The following is a 15,674-nucleotide window of genomic DNA, read 5'->3' as shown; positions in this document are numbered from 1 at the left end:
CCCCGAGACAGCATACAATTTTATATATAGGTTCTACACATGCATTCCCATTAAATACATTTTCACTATAGTCATGCTGCGTAGAAGAATTAAAATGAATGGGAGAAATCTGACAAACCAAAATGTAATACAAAAAAAAAATGATCTGCTACATTCTACGATTGAATTCCATAGTTCTTTCTCTGGATGTAGGAGGCATTTTGCCCTCAGAGACCATTGGGAATTATTTAAGTCCTTGGAGTGCAGTGAAGTTGCAAGTCTACCAGAAAAAACTATCACATGCTGTGGTCGTTGCTGTGTACAGAGTTCTGTTTCTTTCACTCAGCATCAGATCATGTAAGTCTTTCCAGGCCTCTCTGAAGTCTTCCTGTTCATCATTTCTTATAGCACAATAGTATTCCATTACATTCATATACCATAATTTATTCAGCCATTCCCCAGTGGATGGACATCCCCTTGATTTCCAGTTTTTGGCCACCACAAAGATTGCTGCTATAAATATTTTTGTACATGTAGGACCTTTTCCCATTTTTATGATCTCTTGGGAATACAGTCCTAGAAGTGGTACTGCTGGGTCAAAGGGTATGTGCATTTTTGTAGCCCTTTGGGCATGGTTCCAAATTGCTCTCCAGAATGGGTGGATCATCTCATAGTTCCACCAACAATGAATTAGTGTTCCAGCTCTCCCACATCCTTCCCAACATTTATCATCTTTCTGTTTTATCATGTTAGCCATTCTGATAGGTGTGATGTGGTACCTCAGTTGTTTTGATTTGCATCTCTCTAATCAGTAATGATTTAGAGCATTTTTTCATATGATTATAGATATCTTTAATTTCATCCTCTGAAAACTGCCTGTTTATATCCCTTGACCGTTTATCAATTGGGGAATATCTTTGGTTTGTTTCTTCCAAAACTGTTGTTCATATCCTTTTATTTATCAGTTGGGTAATTGCTCTTTGTTATAAATGTGGCTCAATTCCCTATATTTTTTAGAAGATGTTTGAGAAATGACTTTTTTCAGAGAAACTTGCTGTAACACCCACCCCAGTCTATTGCTTGTATTCTAATTTTGACTGCATTGGTTTTGTTTGTGCAAAACTTTTCAAATTTTATATAATCAAAATTATCCATTCTATTTCCAATCATCTTTATCTTTTGTTTGGTCATTCTCTGTAGCCTTTAACACTGTTGTTGATCACTCAGTTTTGTATCTCCCAACGGCCTTTCAGAAATCTCAAATTTGATGTCCAGTAGGCATCTTAAAATCAACATGTCTAAAACTAAGCTCATTATCTTTTGCCCTAAAACTTACCCCCTCCTATCTTTCCTGATTGCAGAGGTCAATATCATCCTCCTAGTACTGTACTCCTCACTATCTTTCATTCCAGTCTGTTGCCAAGGCCTGTCGATTTCACCTTTGCAACATCTCTTGAATGTGCCCCCTTCTTTGCTCTGATTCTGCCACCACTCTGGTGCAATCCCTTCGCAAGTCATGCATGAATTATTCTAATACCCCACTGGTGGGTCTTTCTGCCTCAAGTGTCTTCAAACTTCAGTCCCTTCTTCATTCAGTCACTAAAGTGATTTTCTTAAAACGCTGGTTCACCAACATTGCCCTGCCACTCAGTAAATTTCATTGCCTCCCTGTCACCTCCAGTATCAAATATTGAATCCTGTTTAGTTTTATAAAAACCCTTCATAGCTTAGTCACATCCTACTTTTTTAGTTGTCTTAAATCTTTCTCCCTTGTACATACTGCTTAATCCAGTGACACTAGCCTCTTTCCTGTTTCATTAACAAGACACTCCATCTCCCAAGCCTGCATTTTCACTGTCCCTTGTGCTTGGAACTTTCTCCTCTTCTCCACCTCCTGACTTCCCTGGCTTCCTTCAAGCCCCAGCTAGCATCCCACCTTCTACACGAAGCCTTTTCTAACCCCTCTTAGTTAGTACCTTCCTTCTAGTGACTGTTTCTTGCACCTTGCTTACTTTGTACATGTATGTTTGCATGTTGTCTTTCCTGTTAGACTGCAAGCTCCACGAAGGCAGGGACTGTCCTTTAACTCTTTTTCTATCCCCAGCACTCAGGCACCTGATAACTGTTTGTCGACTTACTGACATGACAACCCTTCAGATATTTGAAGACAGCTATAGTGTCTTTCTCCAGCCACAGAACATCAGAACTAGTATTAACCTTCTAGCTTAAGGATTTGTATGACTAATAAATACAAAGCCCAGGACCTAACATGTCTAAGAACTACAAGTCCAGTGCCTTTTTTTTTTTTTAAACTATACCATGATACCTACAGTTGCTTTTTGCTTTGTTCAAAGAATCTTCATACAACGTGGTTTCAGGTACCTTCACTGTTCTGGTCATCATTATCTGTGGGTGTGCTTATCTGTATTCTTCCTCTAAAAATATGGATTACTCTGACTGTGGCAAAGTAGTCAGAATATTGCATGTTTTATACTTAACCCCATACTTTTATTAATTTTTTTTAAGTCACATTGTGTACTAAGTGATCTTTTGATTAATTGAAGCCATCTCCCCATCAACCCTTCCCCTCTCCTCCTGATACTACTGTCAGACCAACTTTTAAGCAACTTCCACATGAGATGGATTTTGTTGTGTTTGCTAAGTATAATAGTATACTTGACATTTGTCGAGTTCAGTTCATTGTTAAACTTTCTTAGAAATTTTCAGCTAACCCAACAACAAGAGATAGAAAGAGAAATCCCATTTAAAGCTAAGGTAGATACTATAAAATATTTGGGAGTCTACCTGCCAAAACAAACCCAGAGGCTATATGAATACAATTACAAAACACTTTTCACAGAAGAGTCAGATCTAAGTAAGTAGAAAAACATCAGCTGCTTGTGGGTAGGCTGAACCAGTATAAATAAAAATGACAATTCCACCTAAATTAATTTACTTATTCAGTGCCATATCAATCAAACTATCAGATAATTATTTTCTAGAGCTAGAAAAAATAATATCAAAATTCATCTGCAAGAGCAAAACGTCCAGAATATCAAGGGAACTAATGGAAAGAAATGCTAGGGAAGGTGATCTCAAATTGTATTATAAAGCAGCAATTATCAAAGCCACTTGGTACTGGCTAAGGAACAGAGGAGTAGACCAGTGGATTAGTTTAGGTACTCAAGCCACAGGAGTCAATAAATATAGCAATCTACTATTTGATGAACCTAAGGACCCCAGCTTCTGGGATAAGAATTCATTGTTCGACAAAAATTGCTGGGAAAACTAGGTAACGGTGTGGTAGAAACTGGTTGTAGACCAATGCCTGAAACCATACACGAGAATAAAGTCCAAATGGGTAACATGTAGGTATAAAGACTGATACGATAAACAAATTAGAAGAGCAAGGAATAGTGTATTTATCAGATTTATGGAGAATGAAGAAATTTTTGACTAAACAAGAGATAGAAAACATTATGAAGTGCAAAATGGATAATTTTGATTATATTAAATTGAAAAGTTTTTGCACAAACAAACCCAATGCAACCAAAATTAGGCAAACGGAAAAGTGGGAAAGAATTTTTACGACTAGTGTCTGTGATAAAGGCCTCATTTCTGAAATACATAGAGAACTGAGTCTAATGTACAGGAATACATGTCATTCCCCAGTTGATAAATGGTCAAAGAGTATGAACAGGCAGTCTTCAGAGGAAGAAATTAAAGCCTATCTATAGCCTTGTGAGGAAAAAAAATGCTCTAAATCAGTGTTGATTAGAGAGATGCAAATCAAAACAGCTCATAGGTATCACATCACACCTATCAGATTGGCTAACATGACAAAACAGGAAGATGATAAATGTTGGAGAAGATGTGGGAGAGTTGGAACACTAATTCATTGTAGGAGGAGCTGTGAGCTGATCCACCCATTCTGGAGAGCAATTTAGAACCATGCCCAAAGGACTACAAAAATGTGCATACCCTTTGACCCAGCAGTACCACTTCTAGGACTGTATCCCCAAGAGATCATAAAAATGGGAAAGGGTCCCACATGTACAAAAGTATTTATAGCATCTCTATTTGTGGTGACCAAAACATGGAAGTCAAGGGGATGCAAATCAATTGGGGAATGGCTTAATAAATTATGGTATATGAATGTAATGGAATACTATTGTGCTATAAGAAATGATGAACAGGAAGACTTCAGAGAGGCCTGGAAAAACTTATATGAACTGATGCAGAGTGAAAGGAGCAGAACCAGGAGAACTCTGTACACAGCAACAACTACAGTGTGTGAGGAATTTTTCTGGTAAACTTAGTACTTTGTTGCAATGCAAGGACTTAGAAAAATTCCCAGTGGACTCTTGAGGCAAAATGGCTTCCACATCCAGAGAAAGAACCATGGAATTTGATCACAGAATGAAACAGACCATTTTCTTTTGTATTACATTTTGTTTTATGATTTCTCCTGTTCATTTTAATTGTTCTGTGCTACGTGACTAAGATGAAAATGTATAAGTATATATGTAGAACTTACATAAAATTGTATGGTGTCTCAGAGACAGGGGGGAAGGAAGGGGAGGGAGGAAAATAATCTAAGATGTATGGAAGTGATTGTACAACACTGAAAACAAAATAAATTAATTTTTTAAAAAAAAGAAATTTTCAGCTACTGGGTATCTTAGAGGTGCAGAACCCTTTATTTTATAGATGAGGGAGCTGATCCAAATGCCCAGAATGAGGAAAGATCTTACAAAGAGCACATAATGAGTTAGTAACAGATAACTAGATGCAGTATTTCCTGACTCCAAGATTTTGACTTTCTACTGTTGTGATTTTAAGGTTTTTATGTGAGTGCTGCTGCTTTTATTTACTACATTAGTTTTCTTAGTGTTCATGTTACGTTTAAGCTTGATACACTTGTCTCATCTTTTTTTTTTTTTTTTATTCAAATCATTAATAAAAATGTATGGAGAAAGGGGCAAGATCATGGCAAACTTAGCATCGATCTATCTGTTTCACTTTGATCCTGTTCAGGTAGATAAGCTAAAATTTCCTTCAGGTGGGGGTCCATAGGTTCCTCCAGAAAATGCAGATCTGCATCTGTTAGAAAATGTTACTCAAACTCATTTTGAGTTCCCTGTACTGATACAACCAAAAGTTACATAAAAAGGGAAAAAAAGACAAAAACATCTCACCAGCTTTTTGAACAGCTACCCATTGCTATTGATCCTTGAACTTTTAGTATGCTGAAACTCCTAATCTTACTTTTACACAAACTGTTATCTAACTGTGCCTCATTCATCCTGTATTCGTAGTTGATTTTTTTATCTAAATAGAAAAGAAGGGAACAAATGAGTTGGAAAGAAAGAAGATATGAGATGAGAAATTTAAAAGATATAAGTAGGGAATGAGACAAGGAATCAGTGAAAAGTAGACACACTAATCCGTTACCTGCCAAAGATAGTCATGGCTAAAGCAGGCCTCGATAAGAAAGAAATTTCTGAGCAAGGTGGAAAAACTCAGGGAAATTCTAGGGAGAGACAGATCTTAAGGAATTAGCTCATTCTCTCCCATCTGTAAAGGCAAGAAAGAACATGAAATAGACAAAGAAAGATTAAGTAACATTTTAGAAATGAGGAATGGTTAGCTAAGTTGAAAGCTGAGCAAGCTAAGAAGTGAGCAGTAGGACAATGAGAAGTAGAATAAAAACAGTGTTTATTATGATACCCTTTGGGGCTCTGAAAAAGAGTAGAGATTTAATTAGAATTATATGTCTGAAGAAAAAGTTCTATAAGACCTTTAATCAGAGGAGGATTTTTCTTTACAAAGACAAAATCAGCAAAACTTCTATGCACGGTCTTTCTAGAAGGTGAATGATCCCAGACTGGAAACATAAGGATAACATTAATATTACTGTAAAGTTAAAACAAGTTTGGGCTTCAGGTGTTTACTACTATCTGTTTGTGACCCTGAACAAATCACCTTTTCTGTCTTAGTTTCCTCCTCAATTAAATGGGGATATTAATAGCATCTACCTCTGTGAATTTTTGTGAAGATAAAATGATGTACTATCAATTGCTTTGTAAGCATTAAGGTATTATGTAATTGCTAACTAGAATGAAGAAAAATTTATGATTTAAGAATATTAGAATTGAAAAGATGCATCTAGTCCCACTCTCATTTTACAGTTGAAGAAACTGGTACTGAAAGAGGTCAGATGACTTGTTATCTGCAATAAGTAACCTGATTTAACGAAGTTTCTGACATAGGCTCCCTTCTCTTCTTTCTGCGTAATATCTCACTTAGTAGTGATCTCATCATATTAGTAGGCATATTAGAATCCAGGTATCTTAGATAGTGTACTTTGCATTGGTAGTACTGTCTCTTCTATGTAATCCTTTATCATCTACTCTTCCAGGCTAAACAGCAAGCCTTCTGTATTCCTCTTTCATGCAGCAAAAATCTCTTTTGGTGGTCATTATCATTCATCACAAGCCTTGGTTAATTTTGGTTCTGAACTTTTACATTCTATAAGACCAAGTTACTTTTTAGCATCATCAATTGCTTTACCTTACTTTCATCTTCTATATATACCTTTTTAAAATGTGAGTTAGTTGATAAGTTGCCAGTATAGATGTTTTAGACTCTTAAAATAATTTCTGCTGATTTTCCAGTGTGATGTAGAAAATAGAGGACTGATTTTGGAGTCAATGATAACTGGATTCGAATTCTACCTCTAATAATTGCTAGTGTGTGAGTCCAAACAAGTCTCTATCTAAGCCTCAGTATCTATTTGTAAAATGGGAATAATACTTATTGTACCCACCTCATGTACTTGTCATGAGGTTTAAATGAAATAATGCATTTAAGGCCCTTTGAGAACTTTAAAGAGCTGTATAAATGCCAGTTGTTATTCCTCATTTTGGAATTTGTCATCAGAAATTTGTTTTTGAGCATCTTACCTCTTCTGAGAGGATTTTCCTTTAAAAATTGAGGCCATGTGAGACTGCTAGTCTTTTTTAATGAACAAATCAAATTTTCTAAGTTCTAATCTGAATAGAAGACTCTGCCTTATATGTTTATATCTTTGTCACAGGCTAAGATGGAGTGATATTTTCCTATTGAGGTTCCTCTCATTCCTTCTAACACTTGATAGTCACTTTTAGTCTTGATTCACCCACTTAATAGCTGTGTTCCCTTGAATAAAGTGGATAACCTTTTCGACTTGTTCCCTCATCTATAAAGTTTGAGTATATTTGCTCAGCTTTTCCCATAAGGTGGTAATAAAGATTAAATTCAAAAATCTGTCTTATTGTTTTGTAAAATACTATCCAAATATGAATTACTTTAATTATAATATTCTCCTGAATTTCATTTTAGGAGCTTTTACATATATTCAAACACTATTTAAGATTTAATATAAATAAAAGGGTAATCTTCTTATAAAACATAATTGAATTATGTATCATTTTAGGAAGTAGAGGCACCAATACTACCAAAAATATCCCTGCCAATTACAACTACTTCATTGCCTGTCTTCAGTTTTTGCTCTTCTTTGAGTACCTCTTCTTGTCTATCACCCATCAGTGCTACACAGCCACTGTCAAATAAGGTAAGTTAAAAGAATATATTTCATAATTCTTTGCTGTTGGATAAATGCAATCTGATTTTCATTTTGAGGCTATTAAAAGGTGTGTAGAGCGGTTAGGAACTGGAAACATCATTTAAAAAAAAATTCTTGAGGTTTAAGCCATGTGGAGGGTGACCCTAAATTCTTCAAGGCTAAACAAACAGTGTGCATACTAAGAATTTCTGCAAAGAGAATGGGGATGGCCATGCATCTCATTTGAGGTTCCAAATTCAAAGAATCCATTTCATCACCAGATTTAGCTTCAAGGTGTTAGGATTTTCATCCATATTAATAGCTGTGAACTATTTTATTAGAAGTATTCCTACTAAATGATTATATTGGCAAGATAAAGTAATATGATTGGGAACTCTGAAAATGTTGCACTATTGTATTTCACTCTTAATTTATAGTGAGGAGGATTAAAACAAAATTTTATTGTATTTTATGCATGGTTCTAATAAAAGTAAGGAAAAAAGCATAACATTAAAGTGAAATAAAATCAGCTTGAATGTAAAGAGCTTGCTTAATGGATTTAGATTGCTGAGTGCTCTTGGCAGAGTATTTTGTTTCTTGCAAAGATGTCATTTTCTTTCAATAAATGAATGCTCTGCTTCCATGGGGAAATATTCACTATTGTAGGATTTTATATCAATGATCGTTTCACATTTAGGATCACAGTAGCATGTTTTTTAATAGCTTAGAGTTTATTTTTACACTTAAAGGAACTGTGATGTGATGAACTTTGCAAATTCTCTTTAATTGTTTGCAATTGTGTAGTTATATTCTGTGTGTGTATTTTTTGTAAAATTTTTATACTTTGGAAAACTAGGTACAAATAGCCTCTCCAAATAATGCTGGCAGTCCTGTGTTCAGATTTTCATCTCCAATTGTAAAATCTACTGAGGCAGACATACTACCTCCTACATCTGTAAGTAGCATTGATTTTTGTGTGGTCAGTCAGAGAAATTCAAAGGGGTACATATGTAATCATAGATATTTTTTAGAGCGTTCCACCTAGAATGTATTATTCTAGGTCTCATATGTTGTTAAATTGGATATAATATTTCTTTACAGATTGGATTTACATTTAGTGTGCCTGTTGTGAAATCATCAGAAATTTCTGCCTCTGGTAGTATTTCAGAGTCAACGATAAGTAGCTCAGGTAAGCAGGAAAAAGAATGCATCATATTCTGAATAGGTTCACATTTGAACCAGTTTTATTTTTTTTCTGACCTTCAGAATTGTTTAGAGTATCTTGAGAAAGGATATTGCTTCCGTCTGTGATATTCTTTGTTTCAGGTTTTGTCTCCCCTAAAGTATTTCTGTAATGTCTTTATTGTTATTTGAAGGTGACTTTCAGTTGTCATAGGCTATAATAGGAAGCAGAAACTTTGGAAGGATTTACCAAACTAGAAAGATGGGTTTTGTTTTTTTTTTAATGGGCCAGATGATAGACATCATCTTGTAAAAGGCCAGGACCAGCCCAGCCAAGTTTGGAGAGGCTTATTACCTTGCTTGCTGTAGAGTAATAAGTTATTTTAGTAATAGCAATTTATATCCCGTAAACTCCAACAAGGTTGTGAGCCACATCAATGGGGAAGGGAGGAAGTATCCATAATGAAAAAATTATAGGATCTTGCAGTAAGACTTTTGTTTTATTGGAGTTTCCTCATTGTTTTGAGAACCTTTACTTCTGAATATAATCCTGATATTAAAAGTATAATGAAACACCCTATTTGTATTATTTACATTTCTGTATTAGATATGGGTTATCATAGGATTGGATCATTTTGTTAGATAAGGAACTTAGATCCAGGGAGATTAAATAATTTGCCCAAGGTCACAGATGTAGTAAAACTGAGCTTTTAAATAACCCTAATCCTCTGATTCCTGATACAGTGTTCTTTTTACTATTTATTTACTGTTATGTTTGATGTGAATAAATCTACTAGTATAGATAGCAACCTCTCTGTGCCTTCAGATCTTCTATAATTAGTTATTAATCAGTCAAGCACTGTGCTAAGTGCTGGGGATATAAAGAAAGACAAAAACATGATCTTTTCCCTCAAGGATTTTACCTTTTAATGGGGAAAGATAACATGCAAATAACAATGTATGTAGAAGATATATAGTGTAAGCAGAAGACATTCTTAGAGGGAAAGCAGCTAAAACTGAGAAAGTTCTTTAAGTGAGATTCAAGCTGAGTTTAGTAGGGTGCCAAGAGGAGGTCTGAGGAGGAATAACATTCCAGCTATAGAGCACAGTCAGTAAAAAGACATGTGGAGTAAGGAGATGGAGTGTCATGGGAGGGATAGTGGATAGCAAGACAACATAGTTGGATTATAGCGTAAATGGAGGGGATTAAAGTGTGACAAGACAGCTGGAGACTAGGTAGCAAAGGAGCAAACAGAAAATTTTATCTTTGCTACTAGACGTAATAGGGAGCCATTGGGTTTCATTAAGTGAAGGGCTGGGGTAGAAGTGGTGTATAGGCATTAGAAAAATCAACTTGGTAGGTAAGTGGAAGATGGATTGGAGTGGGAGGAAGTTGAAGTAGGAGACCAACCAGAAAACAATTGCAGTAGTCTAGGGTGAGGTGGTGAGACTGCTTCAGAGTGGTATTTGTGTGAGTGAATGAAAAGGAACATATGTAAGAGATATTGTGGCAGTAGATATCAGATATGGAGGAGTGAGTGAGAGTGAGGATCTTGAGATTGTGTGAATGAGAGGATGGTGATATCTCTGACAGTAGTAGAAAAGTTGAGAGAGAGGACTTTGAGACAAAAGATAATTATTTTTTTGTTATGTCGAGTTTGAGATGGTCTAAGAGACCAAAGATCGATTAGTGATGACTGCAGCTAAGGAGGAAAGATTTAGGACTTGATATACAGATCTAGGAATGTTCTGCATAGAGGTGAAAATTCAGTTCATTGGATCTGCTGAGATCACTTAGTGAGATATTATAGAGGAAGAAGAGAAGGGGGCCTGTGTTAAGATCTTTGCGAAAATCCATAGTTAGTGAGTATGAAGTTGATGAAAATCCAACAAAGAAGAGTGAACGTGGTCAATCAGGTAGGAGGAAAGCCAGAAGAGACTAGTGCCACAATAACCCAAAGAATTGTAATCAACTGTTTCAGAGGCTCTAGATATTTACTATATTTTTCTTGAGTTTTCTCTTTTTCACATCCTTTCAGCAAATTGCATATATTACCAATAATACTGCATTTCTTTTTTTTAAGTTTTTATTTCACTTTGTATTGATTTTTTTTTTTAGATTTGGAACAGGGAAAAAATATAGTATTATAGCATGGTATATAGTATAGTAAAACATTTTCATGATTTAGTGAAATACTAATTAGTATCATCAGTTATATAGGAGAATTGATAATGCACTGTTCTTTCTTGATGTAATGATACTCTACAGAAAACCAACATTAGGAATTGTTTTCAAGAGACCAGCATTTTTAGGGACCTAGAATGTTACATGAGAAGAAAAAACAAAACTTTTTTCAAATACTTAAATTTATAAGTAAAACTGTTAAAGAAGCAGAAGAGGAAGAAGTAAGCTATGCCTAGTAGATTTTGAGAAGAGCACTTAATTGGAATTATGGAGACCTGAGTCCTCATTCCAGCTCTGCTGTGTGACCTTGAAGAAGTCACTTCACTGATATGTACTTTTTTCCCATATTTGTAAAGTGAATAGTTAGTGGAGGATCTCTTAAGATCATATTCAATCTCAAATTTCCATTATTTTTTGAGTTTTAAAGTAAACCATCATCCTACTTTACTATTCACTTAACAAACAGCATTCATCTGTGTTAACATCCTTAGAAATGCAGGATAACCGCTGCATATACTCATAAACCACAGCTTCTCATGTTGTGAAGATTTCCATAAAACCATAGCATTTAGAACTGCCAGAAAAAAAAAATACCATTTCTAAAGCTAGATGACAATAAACTTGATGACTAGGACCTAACTTTAGTTTCAGCAATCTGCAAATTATTAGCTGTGCAATTGTCAGATTTAAGAATTGGTAACCAAAGAGTTGATTTTTCAGGATATTGGCAAAATTTCATTGCACCTAATTCTGAATATTATATTAGCATAATATTTTGTAATGTTGGTTCAAGTATACCCCCAACTAAAACCTATTGGGACTTGGAGTTTGTTTTTAAGTTTTAAGATTATTCTCATAATATTTTTTACTTTAGGATTTAACTTTCATGGTTTCAATTTTTACAAGCAGTTTAATTCTCTGAAGTGAAGAGGTAGAAGCATTAATTTTTGCCCAGCATATGTTTATGTACAATTTAAGTAAAAGTGAAGTATGCTATGTTTTATTTATGCTAATAACATATTTACATAATAGCATTTTAAGTTTCACAATCACTTAAGGTACTGTTAAACCTAAATGGATTACCAAATTCATACCTGTTTATAAGGGAAAATATTTTAAAATATTTTGTTTTTGAAGATTGCTTGAATCATATTACCTAGTGGATGAGTAAGTTATTAGTCGAAACAGCTATATTGCATCGTAATTGAGAAATGTCCTGAATTCTTCAGAATCCTTTATGAATGGCATATATGCCACTTTACTATTTTCACTGTTAGGCTTCTTGTTGAGAATTGGATTAAGATATGGTGGAAATAGATGGAGACCAGCCAGGATAACAAAACAGAAGAAGGCTGTACAGCTCAGCTTCCATGACCACTACATGAGAGCCCCAGGCACCTTATAACTCAGTCTCTGCAGCTCTGTTGATCCTTTCCATATCCCTGAAGGAGGGTCAGATGTTGGACTCAGGCCCCCAAGGGCCAACTTTAGAAAAGGATCTCTAAGTGGTCAGATTCTACAGAGAAATGAGAGTGACCTCAGGAGAAGAGGGGTGATCTCAGGTTAGATCACCATGATGAGAAGTGAGGACTCATTGTAATTACTTCACTCCCCAAGAATGAGTAAACAAAGAAATAAAAAAAGATAAAAGAGATTATGACTCCATAGAAGCCCAAAACACAAACCCCACAGAGGAGAATAATTCCAAAACACCTATAAGCAAAATCTTAAAAACACATCTTGCCCATAGGGATAATGACAATTCCTAGAAGAAATGAAGCAAGTTTTGTTTTAAATTTTAAAAAATAATGGCATTGAAATGAGAAGGCCAGGAAAAAAAATGGAAAACAACGGAGGAAAGACTTGGAAAGATAACTGACTGCTTAGCCCAAGAGGTTCAAAAGCTTACCCACATAACAAGACACCCTGAGAATCTGAATGGACCAACAAAAATAATGACTTCATGAAAAATATTCAGAATAGAAAGATTGAAAAAGTAACAGAAAATAAAACCACTGACCTGGAAAATAAATCAAGGAGAGATAATTTAAGAATCATTTGACTATCTAAAAGTCATCACTTAAAAAAGAGCCACAAAAAGGATATAGTATTTCAGGATACCATGAAAAAACTGCTCAGACACAGCAGAACAAGAAGACAGTGAAAATAGAATCCATTAGTCACCTTCTTAAGTAATGAAGCCCCAAAATGAATGGAACATTGTAACCAAAATCCAGAATTTCTAGGTCAAAGGAAAAAAATAATGTGAACAGTCAGAAAGAATTAGAGTACTGAAAAATCTCAGTCAGGATCACATAGGATTTACCAAATACCACTTTTGTGGAGCAGAGAGCATGGAAGTTAATATTACAATAAAGACCTTCCATTAAGAATACCTTAACTAACAAAACTGAGTATAATCTTATAGAGCAATCCAAGGTACTTTTAAGGAAATGAAACATCTAAGCATTCCTGATCAAAGGACCAGAGATGAATAGAAAATTAGAATGGGAATTTAAATGAAATAGAAATAATTAATATGTAATAATAATAAATAATAATTAAATAGAAAATCAAGATTTGAAGCATAAGGTAAATACAAGTGAGCAGTTATGAACTATTTACATCTAATAAGGAGGGGATAATACAATAGTCTCTTCAGGTCTTAGTGTCATCAGGAGTCACAGAGGGAGTCAAATAAGACAGGACTTTGGAGTGATTTTATTGTGTTTTAGTGTTAAAAGAAGAAAGGAAAGAGAATATGGGAAAAAATATCATCCTCCATAATCCGTGTGCAAATACAAGTCTGTGTACAAATGTGAAAAGAGTGGGGAGCACTGGCATCACTTACACCATAGTTTCCTCTGAACTGGCCTGAGGAGTGTAAAACTATACATGCACACACATGTTTGAAGCTTTTGTTGTAGAACTATATTTAGCTCAGCAGGAGGAAATAGAGTGGGAAGAGGAGAGTTTGGGGAGAGGAGATTTGGGAAAGTATTAGTAATAAATAAGTAAATTCCTAAGCTTGTGGGATAGAGTAGAAGAGGGGGTATTTGGAGAAATTTAAAGGAAAAGCAGTGGTAAAAATCTGTGATAAAGTGGGGTCAAAGAGCAAAGAGAGAAAAAAGTAAGAGAATAAGATTGCAGATAATACACGATTAATAGTAACCATAGTTAGGGTGAACTTCACCCATAAAATAAAAGACGGTAGCAGAGTAGATTAGATTGCAGAATCAGTTGTTGTTTATAAGATAATCCTGGAAACAAAGACTCAGTTAAAATAATGGTTTGGAACAAAATGTCTTAGCTGAACTCAAAAATGGGCAGAGATTCATAATTTGAGACAAGGCAACAACAAAAATGAATGATACGGTCTAAATTAATTTAGTTACTTAATAGCATGCCAGATTACAAAAAAAGAATCACTTTGTAAAACTGGAAGGAAAATGATGAAATTCATCTGGATGAATGAAAGGTTAAGAATGTCAAGGAAGTACTCTTTTTTTCAGTGGGAAGGAAGAGGACCTACCAGTACCAAATCTCAAACTATGCTATAAAGCAGTAATACTGAAAATTGTGGTGTGGGTTAATAAAGAGAAAGTGATCAGTGTAGCATGATAGATATAGAGGCAAAAACAATCTAGTATCTTAATGTTTGATGAACCCAAATACTAGGGTAAAGACACATTCTTGATAAAATCTGCTGGGAAAACTGCATGGAGTCTTGGCAGAAATTAGGTGTAGTTGAACATTTTATGCCATATACCAAGATAAGCTCAAATATGAAAGATTGCATCAAAAACTAACTAGAGCAACAGGGAAGAAGTTGCCTTTCAGATCTGTGGATGGAGAAAGAGTTTATAACCAAATAAAGAATGGAGATAGTATTATTGAAGATAAATGGTAATTGTGATCGTATAAAATTAAGTCTTTGTGTCAACAAAGCTACTGTAGCTGTGACTAGAATAATTCTTTGCAGCAGTTTTTTCTCACAAAGGTCTCATTTCCAGGATATATGAGTTGCTGGCTCAAATTTATAATAAGATCTATTCCCCAGTTGATAAAAAGCCAAAGGTTTGCAGAGACAGATCTCAAGGGAAGAAAACCAAGTTTTCTAATCATACAAAAAAAGTGTTCTAAATCAGTAACTCTTAGAGAACTCTCAGGTTCCATATCATACCCATCACATTGGCAGAGTTGACAAAAAAAGGAAAATGACATGTTGGGAGTAGCTGCTGAAATAGCAGAGTATTGATGCAGAATATTGGTTTATGGGTGAAGTTCATCCTAACCGTGGTTATTATTATTAATCACGTATTTTCTGCAACCTTACTCTTTTTCCTTGCTTTCCTCTCTGACCCAGTTTTGCCACAGGTTTTTACCCTTGCTTTTCTTTTAAATTTCCCTGCATACCCCCTTCTATCCAATCACTGAAGCTTAGGGTTGTTGTTTTTTTTAAATTTATTACTAATTCTTCTCTGAGTGTGTCCTCTTTCTACTCTCCCTATTTCCTGTTGGTGGAATCTAGTCATTCTGGAAAACAATTGGGAACTTTGCCCCCAGAATTGCTAACCTATGTGCCCTTTAACATAGCAACATTACTACCTAGGGCTCATCTCATCAACAGATAAAAGAGAAGGTCCATAGCTACAAAAATACAGCTCTTTTTTGTAGTAGCAAACACATGGAAACTAATGAGGGTGCCCATAAATTAAGGAA

At 35.0% G+C, this 15,674-nt stretch overlaps 1 protein-coding gene across 1 annotated transcript in view; it reads left to right on the top strand.

Annotated features, from left to right (window-relative positions):
• The window catches only part of NUP153 (nucleoporin 153), a 93,580-nt gene that overhangs the window by 43,738 nt on the left and 34,168 nt on the right, over positions 1–15,674 (top strand). The window contains exons 12-14 of the mRNA XM_072603924.1: positions 7,457–7,594; positions 8,442–8,540; positions 8,687–8,774. Coding sequence (XP_072460025.1) covers positions 7,457–7,594; positions 8,442–8,540; positions 8,687–8,774 — 325 coding nt within the window. The remainder of the gene's footprint in view (positions 1–7,456; positions 7,595–8,441; positions 8,541–8,686; positions 8,775–15,674) is intronic.

This window comes from Notamacropus eugenii, chromosome 4 (assembly GCF_028372415.1).
Source record: "Notamacropus eugenii isolate mMacEug1 chromosome 4, mMacEug1.pri_v2, whole genome shotgun sequence".
Lineage (NCBI taxonomy): Eukaryota > Metazoa > Chordata > Mammalia > Diprotodontia > Macropodidae > Notamacropus > Notamacropus eugenii.
Note: the sequence above shows the minus strand (reverse complement) of the source record. Positions and strands in the feature narration are given on the sequence as shown.